Genomic DNA, 24,364 nt, shown 5'->3' with positions numbered 1-24,364 from the left:
GAGCTTACAGTTTAATCAGATAAGTCAGAGCTTGCATGGCAAAAACAGTGCATGCAAAACAAGTTGAATAATGCAGCAGTAGTTTATGTTATCTCAGCCCAAATGCTGAGGCTTAGGGCTGTTTCTGGAGGAAGAGATGGCTATCTGGGGACCAGTTCTTTAGTGTGGCCCAGAGAGTAGGCAGGGGGCTGATATCAGCAACTGGAACAGGTCCTCTCCCTCAACAATGACTGAGACACTTGAAAAGACCAGGCCACCTTGATCCAAATGGAAAAAGAAATGAAGAGAAGGAAAAGAATATAAGGGATCAGGATAAGGGGCAAGAGTGGACATAGTAGGTGGTAAAGGAAGATATCTTGAAGAAGAGAAAGTCAGACCTTGCTTGTATAAGCTCTGTATTGGTCTCAATATTTTAAGAAGACCTAAAATACTGGTGACTGGACTGGAAATCTGCCTGGAAAATAAGTCAGAAGATGTCACAGTTGGACAATTGGGGTTCAGCTGACAACTAGGAAAACTGTCTAACTGCACACCTGAGAGGTTGTGTGATTGGCCTCAGTGCAACATAAAATGATGCCCCCACTGTTCTGTCAATAGGCATTTGAACATGGGCTCACAGCTGGAGGCTAAGTCACCAGACACATCACGGAGAGACCCATGGGAGTACAACCAGCTTTCACCTCTCATGGCTGAAAGACAAAAGAGAAGGGTGGAGAGCAACTGTCTGGAAACTTCCATTGTAACACAGGGTTCTGAAAGGGAAAAGTCCATCTCATTCTTCTGTATTTGTAGCCATTCTGCACAACTAGAATAAGGAAAAATGCTGTAACTATTTTTCAAACTAAGGCTTTCTTACCCATAAGGTCTTTATTTCTTACCAATAAAGTCTTATTTATAAGTGGCACCAGGTCATGGAGCATGGACTGGATACCCAAGCAAGAGATTGTTTCAATGCTTGCCCCACTGAAATTCACAGATGTAATCAGATTAGGTTAGCAAAGAGCCAGTGTTCTTAGTGACTGTGTTCTTCCAGTTCTTCCAGTGTTCTTCCACTGATTTCCAGCATAGATCACAACTGAACACAGGGACTGAACTTATCATGGGCACTTCAAGCGATGTGTCTTATATCTGATTGTTATTGTACTTCAGCACCCTTCCTGCTCATAACTCAGAATAGGACCACCTCACCTTAAACTTGAAAAGGCACTTCTACCTGAAGGAAGTGGCTATAAGATGTTACTGTGGCAGAATGATGTTATTTTACATGAATGTTGCAAAGATATTAACAATTACTCAGGCAGAAAAAAGAGAGAAATCAGACCTAAGAAGTCTGAATACTCAGGGGTCATTTTACCCAGATATTTTAGAGGGTAAGGTTACCATGAAAGTTGAATAATATCTGGGAAAATAGAAGGTTTATCCAGATGTAGGTGCACTTCTACCCTTAGCTCACCTGGATGGAAAATTATGCTAGAAGCATTTCTGGTTTCAGAGAACATTTTCTTTATTATTAATGCTTTTATGACATGAAGGAGCAATAAAAAATAACATTTTTGACATTCACAGTTGCAGATATTATCATTTATTGGTTTGTTTTGAATTCTGGAGATAGTAGAAGATGTGGTATCAAATGCAGAGCTATAACTCAAGAACTGTTTCTACACTTGCCGCAGTCAAATTCACTAATGCTATGAGAACAGGTTTGTTCAGAGGGTCTTAGGCTAGGTGGCTGGGGAACGGAGCATGAAAGATTGACTTGTAAGAGAGAGATTGTCTTCCATATGTTGGGGTTGATAAGAGAGGACAATCAGGCAACCATTCATGAGGAGAGTGAGACAAGCATATAGGGACTGGAGCCACATGCCCCATGTGTATGGGAAAGTCTACTCTCACTTTCAGTGGTTTGGTTGTCACTGCTATAGTCTCTGCTGTTTGCAAGTTCTCATGGATTTGTGATGCTTTTATAGCAGGTGCTAAAGCAAACAGAGATTCCTGGGGGCTGCGCAGTTCAGCGGACTTAAAAGGAGAAAAGGGAGACAGAGGTGCTCCAGGACCACCAGGTATACTAAATCTGATATGTCATTGACATCCTGTAAAGGAATACGTGTTTAATTTAAAGAACAATTCAACAAAGTATTTTGATACTTACCCCTGCAGCCTTACCTGCCTAAAGACTTATACCTAGGTTCCTTGCTGAACTGACACACAGAACAACAAAGCCCATAATGTTATCAAAAATGTCTTCTGAAAAGTGTCTGTGCTGCACATTTGTGAGTATTACAAACGTGTTAAGTACAAGAATAGATATTGAAATATAACTGGCTGGTCAGAGATTTTTTGAAATCTTGGAAGGACATCATGTCCACTTCCAGAGATATCATTTTGTTGTCAATCTTTTTGAGCCAATTGGGCTAAAATCCAGTGCTTCCCATTTCAGGGTAACACACTCCTGCATTCTGAGTTCAAGGCAGTCATTTGTTGGTGACAGTCCCACTTCCAGCAGGAGGTGGAACTAGATGATCTCCATTTCAACCAACTTTTTAATAGTCTATGCTTTACTTGTGATAATCATGAAAAGTCTGCGTGAACTAAAAATACCAATTCACTGGTGCTAGGAGCATCATAACAGATGTTCCTCACCAAAGACTTACTTTTCTGTATCAAAAAGTTGATATAATTCTTACACATTCAAAAATAGTTACAGAAACAAGCATCTATTTGAAAAGATTTCTATTACAAACTCTTCCTTTTCTATATGTTTGTTGAAATCTCGTATACTGAGATAAGGCTTTGGTCAGTGCCAGAAATCATTTGAAATAGAAGAAGCAGTATATCAAATTAATGTTGCTATACCATATTTCTAATCTTTGTCCTCTAATGTGTTGATAATAAATACAAAACTATATCTATATGGATATTTCTGTCTTTGTTCCAAAGACACAGTTCTGTTGACTGAACATGATATTTTGGTTATTTTTAAGAGGACATCTGTTTGTTCTAATAAAATCTTTTTCTTATCTTGTCCTCATTAATTTTCATTCTTATCAATATCCAGTGCCTTAAAATAAGTGGTTAGTTCTTCCTAGTCATCAATAAACTTGTAAAAAGCAGAAGCAAGAAGCATTCCTAAACGGAAATGAAGAACATTTTCTGTTCTGTGCTGGTTTATCCACCATGAACATGTTTCTTCCTTCCCAGGCTCTTTATTTAATGCAAATTAATATCCTACAAGTATTTTTGCCTATACCTGATGATTTCAAGTGCTTCAGAAGGAGTGGATTATGCTTATGATCTTGTGTAAATCTGCAGCTAGTGAAGGATGGTGAAAATAACATGAGATTTCTGGTTAAACTGAAAACTGAATTCACCTTTCTCCTAAAATAACCAAGATTTATTCATTTGTTTGCCAATCAAATCCAAACAGATCAACTAGCTTCAATATTTTGTGAAATTAAAATATGTTAACTAAGACCAGTTCTGTTGCTGCTCTAAAAAATATTCCTGTTTGGTTCTTGCTCATTGATGTAGCTGCTAAAATATTCTTTCATACAAACCAATTCTCTAGGTCTCACAGATATCCACAGAATCTTTGACAGGGAAAATTCACAAGCCAGAAGTTGCAGGGTAGTGGAACATGATTAAAGCACACACATTTTTCAAAACCTTCTCTGAGGGACAGATGGCTGAAGCTCCTTCCACTACGATATCTGTTGAGTTCCAGCAATCAGAAAAGCTTTCTGAACTGTGGTACTTGTCCAGGCAGTGGATTTATTTTTCCTTTTCACAAAATGTTTCCTCTCCAACCTTACAAACAAGCTGTATTAATTGATACCATGTAAAAATATGAAGCCAACACAAAAAGTGGGTAAATGGCAGGCCATACTTTATTTAACTACTCTCTATAGAGGCAGGTGTAGTAAGTATCCAGAGCATATGTGTTGTGTTCCAACCACATGTGCAATGCTCCAGCACAACCACAGTGTTTCTGGCCAGAGGAACACAGTCTGGATCCTTGTAAGAAAACACATTTAGAAATAGAGGAGAAGACTTCACTGTATCAGTCTCAGACCCAGTTGCCTAAGGCTGAAGATCTGCAGTGTTTATTGCAGTGTGCCGGCCCTCGACCATAGGCAACTTCTTTCCTTCCTGCAGGTCATTCCCCAAAAGGCCAACCTGGCATTCTGGGCAGGTTTTGACACTCATCCAAATCCACCTTTTGGCCTGGTTTTTTGTCCTGAGACCTTCTTTTCTGTATGAAGAATTTTCACCATTTTCTCTGTGAATCATGGAAGGAATGGAGCTAAAGGAAAATCAGTGAGGTGGAGCAAGATGGCTTCTTGCTAGGCAAGCATTAATCCTGGTAATAAGTGAGTTTTCTTGCTTCAGGGACTAAGTTAATATCTAGATCAGATCCTAGATCTGAAAGCAGTGTAGCTTCCCATTTTCTAAAAGAAAGGTCAACAAAGTTCTGTGACTTTATGATTGTTGGGAGGGCATGATTTTGCCATTAATTATGCACATGCAAAATGCTGTTAGCCTGTTTCAGCAACATCTGAAAACAAACTAAAATGAAAATGTCTGGTCTTCCAGCAGAAGCCACAGAACAAAGTATGTTTCCCTCTGGCTAGTGTTAAGAGCCCTAAAGGTCCTGCCACAAATTGCTTACCAACCCTCCACTGAATGTCTACAGAAGAGACCTGAACTAGGTTGCCCTATTGAGAAGCCGTGTCAGGCAAACTTCTCTGGCTGTGTATACTAGTAAACTAAACAGACTCAGGACACAGAGGACAACTGTCCTGCAGTTTCACTGTTCCTATGTTTCCTGGCCTGGATTCAACCTACAATAAGTAACACTTCCCCGGGCAATAGCATGGCCTGGGGGAAGCTTAAGCCAGGGATTTGTGCAATAGGCTGTATGGATAAGTCTCTCATGCTTTGAGAGTGAGGAGGACAGTTTAGCTGTATGGATGGAAGCTGTGCCACTTTTACCTCAGGGCTGAGGAACTTGTCTAATACAGTTTACCTACCAGTGTAGGTAGAGCCTACTGGTTCCCTACCATAGATTTTTTTACTTCCATTTTGAGTGGTGACCTCCCTCTTCCTCATGTACCTGATGTTGCCCAGGCCTAGTCTGCTTGATGGTCATCCTAGAAAGACCTCAGATATTGTCCAGTGTAGAGATTAATACTAAGCAACATCTGAGAAGGACACCTGCGATTCCACATGTCTGTTCCTCATCCCCTCACATGGATCAAGGAAATCACTTCAGCAAGCTATAATTGGCAGGGTTGGAATAAAATCAAAATAGCTGCCATAGTGAGAATACATTTCTGTCCCAGAGTACAGATATATACAATGTCTACCTGACTTAATTGTATCTGAGATAGCATACTGAGATCTGAGTCCTATGGCTGGCATAGGGTTGGACCCAAAGATCTCAAAAATTAATCCAAACACTTATGAAGAAAATGCATTGAGCTGTAAAACAGTCTTTTTTCCAAGCGTATGCCAAACAGAGAATATTTGAAGGCTTTTTACACTTTTTGTGCTGGCTTTGGCTGACGACCATTGGCAGACAACACAACACAGGTGGTATAACCATTGATACTGGTATTGGGTTTTGTTGCAGAAAAATGTCAAGGAGCAATTATTCTATGATCAGCAGCATGGCAGTAACAGTGGTTCTTTCTCTTGTCAGTTATGATACTGTCCTTGCATGAAAGATAACACAACTACCAGTTGGCCACCTCACTGCTGGCAAAATATATGGAAAGCTTTTCTTTTACCTTGGCTTCCATCAAAGCGGTTAATTTGGGTGCTTCTCTTTCACCCTCTGCCCAGCTGCCATTTTTTCAGAAAACTGGGAATTTTTCATCTTTGAGCCTTCTTTGCTTTCAAATTTGTTTGAAATTCACAATCAGATTCAGGAGTTATTAAGGTGGAGGAGTGACAGTCAAGATAGGGCATGTAAGCCTTGCTTTGTTAGGAAAACAAACTAAAAATATCTGTTAGATTTAAAGGGTAATGTTATTATTGTAAATAATTTTCCTTTAAACTCCTAAACCAGTAACATCCAAAGCAGTGCTTTTAAAAAGAAAATTACAGATAATTATTGTACTTTATTGTATTTTCATCATTTTTCAGGTCCACCTCTGCCTCCATCATATTTCAGCCACTTTATTAATAGCATAAAGGTAATTATATCCCATTTGTGTTTGAGTTCTCTTAAGCTTTTTTTAAAGTGTACTTTACTATAAATTAAGCATAAAACAGTACAGCATGGTGAAATATACAAAACAGACAAAAACATCATCAATTACAAATTATACTAATTTCTTAAACTCCAGCTGCATAGACAAGTTTATTACAAGTGTAGAGATAGTAGATGTCAGTACTATATAAAGATTACTTTTCAAAAAATTTTATTACTGAGGCTTTTTACCTTCACGGTGGTATTAAAATGAGTCATAATTCACTGTTACCTAACATAAGTTGGTATAAATTATCTGCCCTAAATGAATGCCTTTGTTTCCATGCCAGCTCAGGTAAGAGACATCCATTACCTAAAGGGCTTCTAGAAAAATTTAGCAACAATTAACACATGGGGGGAAAAAAAATCACTTCTGTGTAATACTATTTATCTTTTAATCACACTGAATAAAATAAGTTAAAGTGTTGGAAACTCCTTTTCCTGGAATCTCTTGCAAGAGATTATATGGGTATACTACCCATACCTTGATGTGTTTGGTCTCTTTCTGTTCCATTATTCTCCTGACTGCTTCAAGTGACAAAAATGAATACCAGTGCAATATTATTTTAAATGTTTTTAAGTGAACAAGGCTCTTTATCAGCAGAAGATCTGAAAACAATTGAATCAAGTTATCATTTAATGATGCCAAAAGCAGTGTACTGTCAGTTTCCTTGAAGGACTCTTAGTGTCATCTGGTTTTCAGATTTTGTTTCTGCTTGGCTGAGTGCACCTAAGTTATTCCTGTGACATAAAGTGCCCCATGCATGCATGGCAGGGTTGATATGGCTTCTTTGATCTTATAGAGTAGTGTCTGTAGCTTTACAGCTTTAGCTACAAGGTACTCATTTTTCATCTAGTCCTTCATCTCTGCAAAATGGTATGCCATACAGAAAGCTTTATAGTCCTGTTTACTAGAAAACTAAAAAGAAGTCGTCAGAGGAGGAGCTAGACATAGCCATCTCTGCTGGCTTTCTGCAGCTACTTGCCATTCCTGCTTTGCCCTTTGCCTCCTCTATTCACAGGTTTATTTCTCAGAAAGGTGAAACAAAGTAGACCAAAAAGAGTTGAAGGAAGAAAACCAGCAGACAAAGAAGGAAATAATGTGAGGACGAACCTACAGTTGCTGTCGCTCATTTTGCACAGGGAGATAATGACCTAGTATTTAAAATCTTCTTCTTACCTATCACTCTGTTCCCCAAACTAACTGATAATCAATGATGAAGGACAGGAGAAGAAATGCAGTTCAAAGTGTCAGCAATTTTGTGTGGTGTCTCTTCTGTTACCCTGGCACACACCCCTGCCCTTCTCTCTCATCCTATGCATAGTAATATTCACTTTGCCACATACTTTTAAATATCTGTCCATTCCAAGTCAATCTGGCTTTGCTTTTTCCTTGATGAAGGAGAAAAGCAGAAAGCCAGGCTTTTATGCTTCCTCTGACTTTCTCTTTGCCTCCCACTACAACATGGAACAAGGTTTTTCTGGGTCGAATAGCAGGAAACAGCAGTAGAGGCATTTTCCCTGCCTCCACCTAACCCCACCTCCCCTAGCCCCCCATGCTAAGAGTGCCTTGCAGCCTCAATAGAAAAAGCATTCCTTTTCATTTTGTATCTCTGAAGAAGGAAGTGATGTAAAAAATATTTTAAGCAGGTGCTTTTCTTTATTAAGCTCAGAGCTTTCATGTAACTTTAACAGTCATAGAGTTCTGATTTCACTTCAGTTCAGTGGTTTAAAATATATTCTCTTTAAAGGGTGAAAAAGGAGACAACGGAGTCACTGGTGTAAAAGGAGAAAAAGGAGAACCAAATGGAGGTTTTTTTCTGACAGGACCTCCTGGACCACCTGGAAGACCAGGATTAGTTGTAAGTCACACGAGTTGTAGAATAGAATATTTGTGGGTACCCATTGTTTTAATTTGGAAGGCACTAAAAAGAGACAAACATCAAGATGATGGTAAGAACTATATATATATATGAGAGAGTTGCATTAGGAGTAAACACAGACACTTCACTGTTGTGCATAGAATTAATTTGCTATGAAAAATTGATGTAATGTTATGCTCAGCTGCCTAATACAACTACATCAATATGTAGATTCATGCTAACAGCATTACAAATCAAGGCAGTATATGTAACCTGTGATGCTACTGCTTACATCCCCATAAAGGCCAAAATAGGCTATATAAAGTTAGACAGAGGCTGACTTGAAAATTATTGGCCATCTAAATAATTAATCTTATTTTCTATTCCAGTAATCCAAAACCATGAATGAAAAGTCCCTTGTGTACCTGTCTGGATCATTCCTATAAAATTCAGCCACTGTCTAATATCTACCTAGTTGTTTTATCTTCTGGTAATTGCCACCACAGCTGCTTTGGAATCAAATGCAATAATTCTTCGGAAACTAGGTTATCCCTGGGATCTATTCTGTGCCAAGGGGCATGAATGGGTGGGTCACAGCTGAGGATGGAGTATTAGGTTAGCAAGCCCACCTTCAAAACTCTCCCTGGCACTATTCCATATTGCTGAGAACCATCTCCCTGTTTAGAAACTGTTCCACTGGCAAGAAGGAGTTGGATGGCACATCTGAGATCCATCAGTGACTGAGCTCTCCTAGTCCAAGGTCCAAAAACTGTTCCATGTGTGCAGGCCAGTTTGAGCACAGGGAGTGCAAGCCCTACTCATTCAGGCTGAGGACACACTGCTAAAATGGAAATGTAGACAGTTGGAATCTTTTTGATCTGGAAGACTGGCAGCTGGAGAGCTTAAGGCATATGAGCTGACATTTGATCACAGGAGGGAGAAGACAACATTTGTCATGAGACGTACACCCTGCATAGACACACTTTATGTTAAAGCTTTCCACCATGTACCTTCAGACAAACTCTTATCTTATAAGCACATCAAAGTGAGTAGTCTCAGCATGAGCAGAGTTGAGATCCAGGACGTTGAGAGCACTGTCGAGAGTTTTGCTTATATCGACTACTCAGGAACAGGTGTGAGAACTTTCAGAAAGCTTTCTGAAACTTAAATTCTTGAATTTAGTTTAGTATGTGGCCAAATTTTTCATTTTCCACTAATATCCCTGCCTCCTTAAAGAAAATTGTGTACAGACTCATGTCTGAACAGTGGTGCGGTGGCAGGCCTTCAGAAAATGTTGCCACCAGAGATGAAGGCCCTGCAGCACTGAGACTGATACATTCAAAGAAATACTTTTTATCGCTGACAGGGACCAAAAGGGGATTCAGTTGTCGGACCCAGAGGACCTCCGGGGTTACCTGGCCTACCTGGCTTACCAGGTTATGGAAAAATTGGACCTCCTGGCCCACCTGGCCCACCAGGCCCACCAGGACCCCCTGCAATATATGGCTCAGGTGAGAAGGTGTGATTTTGCTTTTCACTGTACTTGTGAGTACATAGGCGTACACCCACACCCCCACACACACTGCACTTCCTTTACATACCTGTTCTTCCATCTGCCCACCCACATAAAAATTCTTACTGTGGCTGTGGCTGGGAGGAAGTCTACATAATGAAGACAGGCTGCCTTGAGAGCTTTGCAAAATCTATGAAACTGAGCAGTTGGCCAAGTTTGGGAAGATGTTAATGTGGGCCGAGAGGCTCTTCTTGTGGTGAATGGAGTTAAATCCAGTTGGCAGCCGGTCACAAGTGCCGTTCCCTAGGCCTCAGTATTGGGCCCAGTTCTGTTTAATATCTTTATCAATGATCTGGACTAGGGGATCAAGCACACCCTCAGTAAGTTTGCAGATGACACCAAACTGGGTGGGAGTGTTGGTCTGCTTGAGCGTAGAAAGGCTCTACAAAGGGATCTGGACAAGCTGGATTGATGGGCCAAAGCCAATTGTATGAGGTTTAACAACGCTAAGTGCTGGGTCCTGCACTTCGGTCACAACCCCATGCAATGCTACAGGCTTGGGGAAGAGTGGCTGGAAAGCTGTCTGGCTGAAAAGGACCTGGGGGTGTTAGTTGACAGCCGGCTGAACATGAGCCAGCAGTGTGCCAGGTGGCCAAGAAGGCCAACAGCATCCTGGCTTGTATCAGGAATAGTGTGGCCAGCAGGAGCAGGGAGGTGATTGTCCCCCTGTACTCGGCACTGGTGAGGCCACACCTGGAATACTGTGTCCAGTTTTGGGCCCCTCACTACAAGAAAGACGTTGAGGTGCTGGAGCGTGTCCAAAGAAGGGCAACAAAGGGTCTAGAGAACAAATCCTATGAGGAGCAGCTGAGGCAACTGGGGTTGTTTAGCCTGGAGAAGAGGAGGCTGAGGGGAGACCTTATCACTCTATACAACTACCTGAAAGGAGGTTGTAGCAAGGTGGTGTTTCAGTCTCTTTTCCCAAGTAATAAGTGGTAGGTCGAGAGGGAATGGCCTCAAGTTGTGCCAGGGGACATTTAGACTGGATATTAGGAAATATTTCTTCACCAAAAGGGTTGTCAAGCACTGGAACAGGCTGCCAAGGGAAGTGGTTGAATCCCCATCTGTCCCCATCCCTGGAGGTATTTAAAAGGTGTGTAGATGTGGTGCTTAGGGACATGGTTTAGTGGTGGACTTGGTAGTGTTAGCGTTATGGTTGGATTTGATGATCTTAAAGGTCTTTTCCAACCTAAATGATTCTATGATTCTATGATTCTCTGATATAAAGGCACTACCCACAGTAGAGTTTAGGTCTAGAATGAAACTGCTGGAGAACTGCTTCTAAAAATTAGGTGTTATGCAAATGTCAAATAGAAACAAAACTTTGGGAGGGTTGGTTACCGTACCTTTAATGATTTCCAATTTATTGGATTAGAGAAGGAGTAAAATGTGCCACAAATAACTACATCAGGGGAGGAACTTTGCAAACAAGGTGGCACTGGAGCTTCAGGTGGATTATCTCAAACTTGCTTCAAAGGGAATACATGGCTATAAACCAAGTGTCATAGTTCAAGACATTTGTGTTTTTGACTCCTCTTGGGTCACAGGTCTGCTAGTGACAAGCTTCATACTGTTAATGTCCAGCCCTTAGACCAGGTTCTGGTGGATGGGGTCCTGGGCTCCTCTGCCATTACTCAACATGTCTGCCTGAGCAAGCGACTCTGATTGCTCCCTCTGGGAACTGTGACCAGCATGGGAATCCAGCCAGGTAAAACCAGAGCAAAGCATTCCTTAATCTCAGCTGAAGATGGCATACTAACAGAAAGGGAATTGTTAACTGAATAGACAGGCTATAATGCAGATCTGTCGTGCCTAAAGTTTGGGCAGGTCTAGCTAATACAGATCTCCATTTCTGAGAACTAATGATCGGTCTATTTCCCTGCAAGACCTATGCCTCCAGTATGCTAGTTTGGGGAGCAGACCTCTCTGTCTCTGTACTGGTTTTGCATCACAAGCTTTTGGTAGTGGCGGTGGGGGGGGCTACAGGGGTGGCTTCTGTGAGAAGCTGCTAGAAGCTTCTCCTATGTCCAATAGAGCCAGTTCCAGCCAGCTCCAAGTCGGACCCTCTGCTGGCCAAGGCCGAGCCCATCAGCAACAGTAGTTGCGCCTCTGGTATAACATATTTAAGAAGGGGAACAAAAACTTGTGCAAGTGCAACCAGAGAGAGGAGTGAGAATATGTGAGAGGAACAACTCTGCAGACACCCAGGTCAGTGAAGAAGGAGGGGGAGGAGGTGCTCCAGGCACCGGAGCAGAGATTCCCCTGCAGCCCATGGTGAAGACCATGGAGAGGCAGACTGTCCCCCTGCAGCCCATGGAGGTCCACGGGGGAGCAGATATCCACCTGCAGCCCGTGGAGGACCCAGCGCCAGAGCAGGTGGATGTCTGAAGGAGGCTGTGACCCTGTGGGAAGCCCGCGCTGGAGCAGGCTCCTGGCAGGACCTGTGGACCCATGAAGAGAGGAGCCCACGCTGGAGCAGGTTTGCTGGGAGGACTTGTGACCCCGTGGGGGACGCACACTGGAGCAGTCTGTTCCTGAAGGACTGCATCCCATGGAAGGGACCCACGCTGGAGCAGTTGTGAAGAGCTGTAGCCTGTGGAAAGGACTCAGGTTGGAGAGGTTCATGGAGGACTGTCTCCTGTGGGAGGGACCCCACACTGACGCAGGGGAAGAATGTGAGGAGTCCTCCCCTGAGGAGGAGGAGGAAGAAGCAGCAGAGACAATGTGATGAACTGACCACAATCCCCATTCCCCATCCCCCTGCACCATTCGGGGCCGGGGGGGGGGGGGGGGGGGGTGGGGAAGAAGGTAGAGAAATTGGGAGGGAAGTTGAGCCCAGGAAGAAGGGAGGGGTTGGGGGGAGGTGTTTTAAGGTTTAGTTTTTATTTCTCATTACCCTACTCTGATTTGACTGGTAATAAATCAAACTGATTACCCCAAGTCAAGTCTGTTTTGCCCATGACAGTAATTGCTGAGTGATCTTTCCCTCTCCTTATGTCGACCCACGAGCTTTTCGTTATATTTTTGCTCCCCTGTCCAGTTGAGGAAGGGAGTGATAGAGCGCCTTTGGTGGGTACCTGGCATGCAGCCAGGGTCAACCCACCACAGTCTCCAATTTGTTCTCTCCAGGTATTTCTTGAACCTGGTCAGACTGGTTTATACAGCTGCCCAGGGACAAGGTGAGACTTCCAATCTGTAATCTAGTAAATATTATTAATTGAGTGTGTATCAGAAGTGTTCATCCTCTGAAGAATATTTGAGAAAGAAGAAATCCTTAATATGTTCAACGTTGGAACATAGGCATGTACCTGAATTAGCCCCTGACCATCATAACATGGACAGATCCTCTGCATCCATGAAGTCCATAAAGGCCTTCAGGCCTTTTCCTGTGTAATTTATATTAAGCACTTCTGAATATTAGCTGAGACCCAGTCAGACAAAACAAATTATTAGTAGTACTCCATCCCTATACTTTCGCTCATCCTCTCTGCCATTAGTCTTCATCATCCTCCTACACATTTTTCTCTTTGCTTTGTGAGAAGCTTCTTTAGGCAGTACACTGATGGATGCCCATTTTACTAAATGTTATGAACACAGATGTTTATTTACTTCCTATCTTCAAGGCACAGTTATCTCTGTTAAAGCTCTTACTTACTGTAATATGGGGCTCACATACTGTAATATGGGGAAAGAGGAATGGCTTATCTGCAGATAAATAGCTCTGAACACTTCTGAGAACTGAACCCCTTTTCCCTGCCATTGGCATGAAGGAACTGCTCTGGAGGATCCTTGAAAATGCTTCAGGGCATAGATTCTTCAATTTGTAAATGTGATTTCAAGGCTCCTCTGTGTTTCACGAAAACAAACATTTTTGAACACTAGAACTTGCTTTATTGGTGCATAACTGCAGCCTCCTAATTCAAGAGTTACAGATCAGTAAAAACCAAGCTCTGGAATGCAGCAGTGCTCTCAGGGTTAGCCTTCACTGACTTTTCAATGGTTCAAATATATTTTAAAAATGTATCTTACAATCCTTTATTCAGACTATCAAACTACTTCAGAGTGGAAAGATACAATAAAAGAGAAGATAGTCAATACTTTTTCTTCACTGAATGTATTTGCGGGTGTGGAGGGGAATCTATAGCTCCACTTTCACTGAAGATCACTGTGATCCTGATTCCTTTGAAAACTATGAAGGCAGAAGGTATGCTCCTTTAGCTTATCTTCTGTTACTCTCCTTCAGTCCGTTTAGTTTCTGTATCCAGTAAGCTGTGGATGAGTGGACTTCAGTTATTGCGGGGAGGGCTACCAGATGTGCTCACCAAAATTTCTCCAAAGCATGGTTTCAGAGAATATTCCTATATTTCTCCTTCACTTTTGAAGAGCAATTCTGTCCATATTTGGGCTTATAACACTATGTTTGCAGCTGAACACCATTTTCAAGTGCCCAGCAAGGTAGGAATTCAGGAGTGGTTAGGAGCTGAACCTTGCAGTTCTTTGTGCATTTCTCATACTCCAGATTCACCAGCATGCTAGGACATGCTAGACTTCCCCATGCTTAGGTAGTTTGACAACTACCCACCAACTATTCAATCTCTTTCTTCCATGTCATACTAAGCTCTCATCATGCCTTTCTGTTCCTAATCAGATTTCTTACTGAGCCTTTTATATTCCCTCCCAGCAGTATACTAGTGTACTCTCCTGGATACCTCTGGACCTATTTTGTTGCCCCCACTTCGCATCTCTCTTTTCCTCTACAGAAGGTGTTTCTACTTATGGTTAATACAAGATCTGCCCACATCTCAGCTGCAGAGCCCTGCTGGGCCACACCATGATGCTCAGCAGGGTCCGTGTGTAGCAGCTCTTTCTTCTAAACAGTTTCAAAGTTCCATTATCATGATATGCATTTGCACGAGATGCTTGCTTTCAGTCTTCCATATCTTTCGTTCTTTCCTTCCTTAAAAGAAAAGAGTTCTTACTCCAGAAAACAGGGACTTTCAGCTCAAGGTGAAGAAATTTAGTTTTGTAGTAGAGACAGGTACTAGGTACTAGATGTTTGTGACTGCAGTCTTAGAAGTTCAAGTTCATACTGGAGAATTCTTTGTTGTTTTGAAGCATAAGCTGAGCTTATACTTGTGATTTTTTTATCTATGGAAAAGTTCATTTTTGTTTACTTTCAGAGCAAAAGATATAATGACTACATGGGCAGGAGCTAAAAGTTCCTCCCCTTCCATATGCAGGTCATTAGCAGCCAGCAGAAGAGCAGTCTGGTCAATTTAAGTGGATCTGGTTCTTCATTTGCACATTATCTACAACAGACTGCAATCTGTTAACCTTAACCTCCCAAATCACAGAGAAAAGACTAAGTTTCACCATTGCTTTTAAAAAAATCCTTAAAATGCATTTGCTGTAGTTGGCTTAACGCAGCTATTCAGAACTTGACTATGTAAGGCCTATGGCTAATTAAAGCTCCCACTACTCCTAGACACCACCACTAAGTCCTTTCTTTATGTCACTCACCTTGTCTCTCAACAAAGATGACCGTCAACATGTATTGTATGCTTGTTTTATTTTAGCAGCCGCAATGCCTGGGCCACCAGGTCCTCCTGGAGAGCAAGGGTCACCTGCAACCAGGAATCTGGTAAGACAGCCAAATAAGGAAGTTTGCCATTGAAACCTTGCTTCAAATCTTTTGGTGGTCATTGGTAGCACTGAGAGAGGAGGGAAAGCTCTGTCTTGTGTTTTTATTTATTAGAATGTTTTCTGCTTTTCTGAACCTCATAATTTTTTGCCAGGGAATCCATATAGCTGGGAAAAGTGATGAGAGGAGAAGTCTGTCCATTGCCTTGTTAGTAACAGCCTATTGAAATAAATGCAAAGATTGATGGCATGCTAAAGTAATGGAAAGGTGCATATTCCATTTTCAAAGCAATGTCTCTGAAAGAGTGTGGTAACTTAACATGCTGAGATACTAAAATAGCTACTGAATGCCTATTTTGTGGTAAAAAAACCACTTTACATCACTGGATTAAAACCCAGTAATATAGGTAATTTGATTCTAAGAAGGAAACTGTACATTTCCCTAGCGAATCTAAAAATTGTTGTGCCAGACAATACATATTAGTTTCCTTTTCTTACTGCCTGAATCAAATCAGAATTGTATCCCAGATATCCATGCTGTAAAAATGACAGCTATGACTTCTGTCTTGTTAATTTCTAAATTAACTATTCATGGTTTCTGGAAAAAAAAAAAATTATTCAAGCTAGCAGAGGGGGCTCATTGCAATTTTTTCCTTTTCCACATTCTCGCATTATGATAGAAAAGCAAATGCGCTGGATATCTTTGGCTATCATTTGAGAATGCAGTATTAAACAAGCAGACTTTCAGATCATCTACATCATATCAAGTGAACTAACAAGAATCTGTATGTAAGTTTCTTAATGCCTTCCCACCATAGTGTCATACCTCTGCTAACTGCCTTTTCTCATAGAAATTCAGGACCTGACAATGATTACAGATCAGGGGAGAAACAGATGTTCAAAGACTGGTGCCCCAAGGTAGAGGACTGTAGTTACAGTTTATGAGCTACTGTCTTAGGAGATCCAAGCCCACTTAGGTCAAAACAACATTAAAAAACAATATGCAAATCTACAGGAGGGTCTGCATGATTCATAAAGCATAAATACACCTTCTGACAATGAAGAAAAGAGAAAGAAATGACACTCAAGTGTCAAGAAATGACACTCAAGATACTTGCCCCTGATTTTACACTACCTGCAATTATCAAACAGATTGTAGAAGCCACCCATCTTAGAGAGGACTGTGTTCTTATCTTCAGATGACAAAGACAGAGGTAATAGGTGCAATGTCCGTACCTGACAGGCATCAGTTTAAGCCTCCTGATGATCTATAAAAGAGAAACTGAAAAATACTTGCTGTGTAAACTAGCAGCATCTGGAAACATAGCGAAAGGGATGGAAGAAAACACCCTTAAAGAAAAGAGACCACAACACTAAGAAAAATATAATGGAGGGAAAGGTATCTAGAATTGTGTGTGATATTTATAAGCCTTGTCAAATCTCTTCTGAACTCTGCCATTTTGATCTAGTATGCTAAACTGTAGAGGTGCAACGATCTTCACTCTGTGCAAAATTAACTATTGGGGTAGTTCCACTTACAATCCACAGAATGATGATGCTGGTATGCCAAAGTAGCAAGATATCTATGTTACTGAAGCTTTTTGTATGAAATGATGTAAAACTGACTTTATGAGCATTTCCTGTGGAAGAAGCCTTGACATTTATGTGTTCAAATGACACTTCAATTTAACAATTTAATTTGCAAAATGTTTTGTATGTCTGATGAAGCGTGTTTCATTTTCCTACTTGACAGGTTACGACATTCCAAAACATTGAGGGTATGTTGGAAAAAGTTCATTTGGTAGCAGAAGGTACGCTAATCTATCTGAGTGAAACCAGTGAGGTTTTTATCCGTGTTCGAAATGGATGGAGAAAATTACAGGTACTATTGCACTCCATCCTAATCCTTTCTAACTCCCTTACTCAAAATGGAGTTGTTGCAGATATTTTTTACAGGCATGGAGAAGTATGGGTGCAAAGATTCTGGTTTTTTAGTTCAGAAGCTCCTGGTGATACAGTTTTGTTTGTTTTTCCTTTTGGGTTCTTTCAGCTTGGTGAGCTAATTCCTATCCCTGCTGACAGCCTTCCTCCTCCAGCCATATCAAGCCATGTAAGTACAAAATATTGGACTGTGAAAAACTGGGTCTAAATGTGCAAAAACAGGTGATACACTTGGCAGAAGCTTCAGGCAGATCCCTGCACAACATGATTTTCCACTGAGACTTGTCAGTTCAAAATAAGCATCCTACCACTACACAGGCTTGCAAATTGGCTCACACTGGCTAGTCATCTGTTTCCATCATCTTCTGAGACTCCAAACACTACAGAGACAAAGCAGCATCTACAAAAAGCAGAACAAAGCAGATTGCCTACAAAAACAAACAAACAAACAAACACACACCAAAACACACCAAAAAAACCCCCACAGTATTCTGTTTCATAACACTGAAGTCAGTCATACCAAGCCCTGGTCCCTTTCAAGAAAACTCAGAAAAGTGTTTCTGAAAAGCAGGTTTCCTTTAAAAGATTATAGTCCTGTATATAGGGTACATCATCATCACCTGTATGTAGTTTATCCCACAGTGGGCTGAGGGTCTATTCTAAAGCCTCAGTTGTTAGTTTGTACCTGACCCCATTCTGAAAGTTATTGTACCAACCTGCATGCGAACATGCTGTCTGTCCCAAAAAATTGCAGGAGGATGAAAACCAAGAAGTGGCAAAGGGGATAGAGAACAGTCTCATTGATGACAGGTTAACTGATCTGAATGCTGAGATAATGAAAGGGCAAGAGTGCTAGGAAAGAGCAGCAAGAAGGAAGATGGCCAGAAAGAAATAAAAAAGGTTAGAGTAGGTCAGAGAGAAGTGCACTTAGCACACTGGGAAAATGTCTAGACCTCATGCTACAAGAAATTTTCTGCAGCCTCCAGCTGACACCACATGAGTTTCCCAACTGGTGCAGTCAGTGGCTTGTTACTCATACTTATCATAACTAGAGAAGAAAACTTTGCTGTTCCTGAAACAGCTCTGAAGATCATCGACCTACTGGTCTCTACATGCTAATTGCTTAAGAGAGGGAATTACCAAGGCCTTGAGAAATATTCCCACCCACTACATTTTCTGTTTCCACATCCTCCTTAGTATTTCAGTTTTAATTTTCCTGAACTGGTCTTCTGCTCCTGCCAAAAGCAGGCTGCTTCCATGCAGGACTCCAGGTGCGATCCAGTGGAATGGGTACACTTGGGTCTTGCAAAGCAACTCTGGCCAGGACAGCTTTCAAACACATATTTATGTGACACACCAAATTGATGACATGTAGATAAAGTATTTTGGCTGCATGGTTTGGGTTGATTTTTCAGAGGTAGACCAGTTCAATGTTTGCTTCATTTAGAAAATTATTGAGTGTCTAAAATTCTGATCTGAGTAACATGTTTAACATATCTGTTTGCATGTGTTAAAATAACAGGGATTTCAGTTTCTTCCAGCACTGAGTCCAGTATCAAATATGAACATTGGAAAACCAGCAGTAAGTACGAGATCTGTATTGCAACTGCATAGCTGTGGCTTGAAACATGAAAGTTTGCATCTTGAGGGAGATTTGTGATATTTCCTCTTCAAATTCACATATTTTACTTTAGAAATTTATAAATACACTTCTTTAACTGGTTTAAATATCTCAGAGACAATTTTAATTTTTTTTCCTCCAGATCTATTTTCATCACCCTAGCCCCTTTCCCAATGCAAAAAAAAAAAAAAAAAAAAAAAAAGTCCTGATTCTGAGTTAGGAATACCTTTTCAGCTAGTGATTGTACCTAAAATACACAGTAATTTTTAAGTTAACAAGTGTTACAATTAAATCATTAAAATATTCATTAGAATATTTTCTATCTTCATGATGCTGCTTGTTTTAGATAGACACTTTAGAATCTAAGCCTTCATTTAAAATACTTTAAATTAAAGCAAGGTAACTGAGTTATATCTAAAAAAAAAAAAAACCTCAAACAAACAAACAAACAAAAACCCAAAAACCAAAAATGTGGATTAGTTCTTGCATCTGTACTGTTTGACTTAAGCATACTACTTCTAGTATTTGATAACAGTGAATTTTTAAATGGTATATGTCACTTCTTACTATTTATTTCCATGCTTGTAGGATTTGGGATTTTGTTTGTGTGATAACTACAAGACTTCTGCTTAAAAATATTAGCTGCTTTTAAAAGAATTTTGTTTTTTAGGAGTATATAATCTTCATGGTTTCCTAAATGTTCAAAGATAAATACATATTTCTGCTATGGGTCTCATAGCTTTAAGAAATGTAACGTTATGGCTGCAAATAACTTTCATATCTGGTATGGAAGGTACTAGTTCTTGTGCTCGCAGGAGGAGGGGGGGTCTAGTTTGTTTCCAATATACATCTTCCTAGTGTTATAAACTTTAAAAAAAGGTGGCTTTTCTTCTTTTTTTCTCCAGCTGCATCTGGTGGCTTTAAACTTTCCAGTTTCTGGTGACATGCGAGCAGATTTTCAGTGTTTTCAACAGGCCCAACTAGCAGGTTTGACATCCACCTATAGAGCCTTCCTCTCATCACATTTACAAGATTTGGCCACAGTTGTCAGAAAAACAGACCGATACCATTTACCAATAGTCAATCTTAAGGTAAAAATGAGTGCTTATTACTTGTTATATTAGGATAGGCTGTAGGTGCCCCAAAATCTTGGAAAATGGCAAAAGCAGAAAGTTTCAACCCAAGCTTCATTTTATAAAAAAAGCAGCTTTGCTTCATATTTCAGAGTCAGGTTCAAGAAACAAAAAAGTAGTGATAAAGTAGACAGTTACAGACTGTCTCACATTTCCTTTGCATTTTCAAGGGTTGTTTTTTTCAATATCGTAAGACTAATGGTAGAAATAAAGCTATGAGAATAGCCTACTTCAGACTGCTGACAAAGCAACAGTATGATGTTCAGCTTTCTGGATATTTTTTATATCAGCAGGGAAAGTGCATCCTCATTTCTCAAAGATAGCTATTATGTTCTACCTTCTCGTATGATCACATAGTAAGCTAAAATGCCTTTTTTTCTCATTTCTAAAGATAAAGGCAAATTCTGTGCTTAGGACCGATACTGGATTTACCTCATTGAAACTGAGAAGAGAGTCTAGAGCATGAGTCATTTTGTGGTCTCACATAAACAGACACACTCTAAAACTGAGGAAAACAAACCATGTCTCTGTAGCATTGGCTGGCTCCCAGAACAAACGGCCAAAGAAACCTACAGGAATAACACATGATGCTTGGAACATGCTGAACGGATGCTACTCTGAAGTGCATGCAAATACAGAGCCTTGGAGACAAATTTCTAAATACAATATTGTTTCAATTTTGACTGGAAAAACTCAAAAGCAGTTTGAGAGGTAGCCTGATGCAAAGGTTTTGCCTTGAACATTTGCAACACTTTTCACAAAATTGTGACCTCAACAGAAGTTCCAATACAAATTATCTCTATATTTTCTCTATAGCTACAGTAGTTACAAGCAATTTTTCAAACATCCCCTTAGACAGTTAGGAAGAAAAGGACACTGGAAATGGCGATGATCACGCTGAATATTTGGAGTGACAATAGAACAGAGATGCAACTGTGAGGCAAAGGCATGGATCAGAGAGCTATTAGCATAGAGACGATAGACGAGACAAATTTGTTCAGGACCATCATGCAGAAACTGATGTGAAAGCTGGAAACATAAGCATTCTTAAATGCAGATAAGATTTTAGATGTCTAGATAAGTCTACAAAGATCAGGTATGACATGGATTTTGGATTTGTTTTGTTTGTAAAAGCGGCTTTGAAACTTTAACAGGGAGAAATACTTTTCAACAACTGGGAATCTATATTTAATGGAAATGGTGGACAATTCAACATTCATGTTCCAATATACTCCTTTGATGGGAGGAACATCATGACCGATCCATCTTGGTGAGTCTACATTACCATTTATAAGTTTTACATGACATTTATTTTTACCAGATAGTGCAAGTAGCAATGTACTTGGGCTACTAGAAATGTGATAAAAATTTCTCCCTTTCCTTATGCCATCTTTCTTTTCCATTTCTCATAGCCTATGAATGGGATATCAGGTTGTGTTCTCATTTTCTTCCTCTCCTTTCTATCTTCATCTTTCCCTACCCAGTTTGCTTCAAGCAGAAGGAAAGCAGAAATATAGGTCACCACACATATAAGTGTGCAGTAGAATAAAGCAAAAAAAAAAAGATATTTTTTCAGGAAATAACTTCTTAACATTACCTTTCAGGCCTCAAAAAGTAATATGGCATGGTTCAACTGCAAATGGGATCCGACTGGTTAGCAACTACTGTGAAGCCTGGCACACAGCTGATATGGGAGCTATGGGACAAGCATCACCGCTGAAGACAGGGAAACTACTTGATCAGAAAGTATATAGCTGCAGTAATCAGTTTATTGTTCTCTGTATTGAAAACAGTTTTGTATCGGATCCCCAAGGAAAATAATTCACCGGTGCACATAGGAATATTCCATTTTATGACAGAAAAAGCTGACACTGAAATTTCATTTGTAATGATGTAAATATTTTATCTTTTGTAATTGCACATTTCAGGAAAAAGTAGCCAAAGAAAACATACCTCAACACAAACCGCATTCCAGTCAGGTGGAACACTCCGTGCACATGCGGCTGACTTAAAGCCCTTCCTTCCATTTGAACCCCACATGGTTCAAAGTTTGCCAACAATTAACTCACAGCCCCTTGTCTTTCTGACGGAGTTGAAGATCACTTAAGGGCACGAGTCAGGTGTGGTCTATGAGGAAGATCCAGTAGCCTTTCTCACAAGCAGTATGGCTCAGCAAGGCTGCTGTTTCTTCACAGTTGAGAAGCTGCATGCTCTATGCTTTTCTTTTCACTTGCATAGATTTTGAATACCCAAGGCACTATTCATATATATGTATATATACAAACTATCCCTGAGCAAATAATGGGAGGCTGTTAAATCTTACAGGGCTGCAATTTTCAAAAAAACTTTAAGAACAAAGGTGCTCACCTCCTTCAATTTTCAGTGGAAGCTGAGTACCAAACTCCTGTAAGCTTGTACGGATCTCAGCCTGGTGCTTACACACAAATTTAGCAGCTTCCACATCTTACTTCAGCTTTTTTCTTTGCAGAGTCTAGTCATAGGGCTTTATGCAGGAGAAGTGAATTTCACCCAGACAAAATCTGGTCCTTATTTTGGTGCTATTGTTACCAGGAAGCCTGGAGCAATGTTAATAGAAAACATCCTGTTTTACTGGTAGAACTGTGCAAAGTAAATGCAGACAAACAAACCATCTGACCTTTATTTATTTCATTGCATATTAGAGGAAGTCATTTCCTGTTGTAGCAGACTGCTGAATGAAAGATGTCTGTCATGGTTTCTTTAAAATAGGTTCTAGACATTGTTTTCCCACTAAGTTATATGTAAAGTGATTTTCCTTTTTGCGAATTTACCCTTCTGGCATTCAGATAATTAAAGAATTGTTAATATAAAATAACAGCAGCAATGATAGGAATGAGCAGTAAATGCTAATATTCTTCACAAACAGTATCACCATAATATCTGATGTCTTGTGCCTATATATTTTTCTACTGCATACTTTAAACAACATATTTACTTATATTTTATCAGGCAGTATCTATGGAGGTCTAACTCCACATTATCATTTTTTTAAGATTTAATCTAGAGTCTGTGTTGGAAATACATGTTCATTTGCTGACAAACAGAGTATTAAATTACTAGATAGCTACCTTAGAAAGACAAAAGCAAATCACACTTACTGTACTAAACTGATATAATTATATAACATAATATTGTGAAATCCAGCTTTATTTTTCCAGTTTACTATAAAAGCTTATTTCCCAGGGTCAGCTGAATCATAGCTTCTTTTTTTCTTGGAAAAGTCATGACTGTTATTACAACATGGTAATGAGACAAAAACAGTTTATATTGCATTTAAAATGTATGCATAACAATTCACTGCACTCATTTATACTCCATTTCCCAAAAATGCTCAGCACTCTTGTGAAACGCCAAATTCCTTCACTTCACACAGTTGGAAGAGTTGTATATGTATGGCAGGGTTTCACTCTGAGTCACAGAACGTTCAAGGGGGAAAATAAAGTGCTTTTACGTGCTTCCGGCAGGAACCATCTACCTTTAATCCTTTGTTGGCAGACGCTCAGCTTGGCCAAGTCACAGGTTTATACTTGCAGCCAGTCATCACCCAGTCATCGCCGTCAGTTCTTGCTCTTCCACCCCTGAGCCAGAGCCAGCAGCTGGGGTTATTTCTTTGCCTAGAACTGCAGTGACAAGAGGTTGAGGGGAGACAGGATCACACAGAAGAGCTGTGTGAGGGGGAAGGAGAGAAGACTAAAAAAACCATGCAGTTTTTAGGAGATACTGAACTAGCATTTAGGTCGGGCCCAGCAAAAATGCGTCCAGAATTCTGTTTGTGCTAATCCTTTCGCAGGGCTAACCCCTCTCTGTATCCTGGATAGCGGCTAGATCTTAGCAGGGAACTGAAATGGTTAAGCACCATCAATGAGATGTTAAAGAACTCTCAGTGGTTGCTTCCCACCTCTAACGTTAATCTGCAGGCTACAGGAATTTATTGCACGCCCTTCAACTTAATAGAGAGCACAAACCATGCATCATCGGGGCTACTGTGGTGCTGAGTTCACATGCTGTGCTCACACGCCAGCAAGGGAGCTAGCTTACCAGAGAATCGTATGAGAGATCTGTTAGAAAGATGAGGTTTCCCTTGGAAAAAACATGTTTTGTCACTCTAACCAGATCCAGTGAGGGTCTTTATACTCCCTAGTATTACTGAAGAGAAACAGCAGTATTCACTGAGGATATGACAGAGAAAAAATGAGCCCAGTACTTAAAAATAAATTAGCTTTCCTATCAAAGCAGAATACTTTTTTCAGCATGTGTCCAACACAAAGGCCAGGTGTGTTTGAGGAAGAACATTTGCTAATTCAG

At 40.4% G+C, this 24,364-nt stretch overlaps 1 protein-coding gene across 1 annotated transcript in view; it reads left to right on the top strand.

The window, feature by feature from the left end:
• Nucleotides 1–21,841, top strand: part of COL15A1 (collagen type XV alpha 1 chain) — a 165,774-nt gene extending 143,933 nt beyond the window's left edge. Inside the window, exons 33-43 of the mRNA XM_075705876.1 lie at nt 1,971–2,060; nt 6,145–6,194; nt 8,002–8,112; nt 9,479–9,623; nt 15,262–15,326; nt 17,079–17,207; nt 17,376–17,435; nt 18,789–18,848; nt 19,793–19,978; nt 21,175–21,290; nt 21,625–21,841. Of these exons, the coding sequence (XP_075561991.1) occupies nt 1,971–2,060; nt 6,145–6,194; nt 8,002–8,112; nt 9,479–9,623; nt 15,262–15,326; nt 17,079–17,207; nt 17,376–17,435; nt 18,789–18,848; nt 19,793–19,978; nt 21,175–21,290; nt 21,625–21,841 (1,229 nt within the window). The remainder of the gene's footprint in view (nt 1–1,970; nt 2,061–6,144; nt 6,195–8,001; nt 8,113–9,478; nt 9,624–15,261; nt 15,327–17,078; nt 17,208–17,375; nt 17,436–18,788; nt 18,849–19,792; nt 19,979–21,174; nt 21,291–21,624) is intronic.
• Nucleotides 21,842–24,364: the final 2,523 nt, after the last annotated feature.

Source organism: Pelecanus crispus, chromosome 2 (assembly GCF_030463565.1).
Source record: "Pelecanus crispus isolate bPelCri1 chromosome 2, bPelCri1.pri, whole genome shotgun sequence".
NCBI lineage: Eukaryota > Metazoa > Chordata > Aves > Pelecaniformes > Pelecanidae > Pelecanus > Pelecanus crispus.
This window is presented reverse-complemented; position numbering and strand designations above follow the sequence as displayed.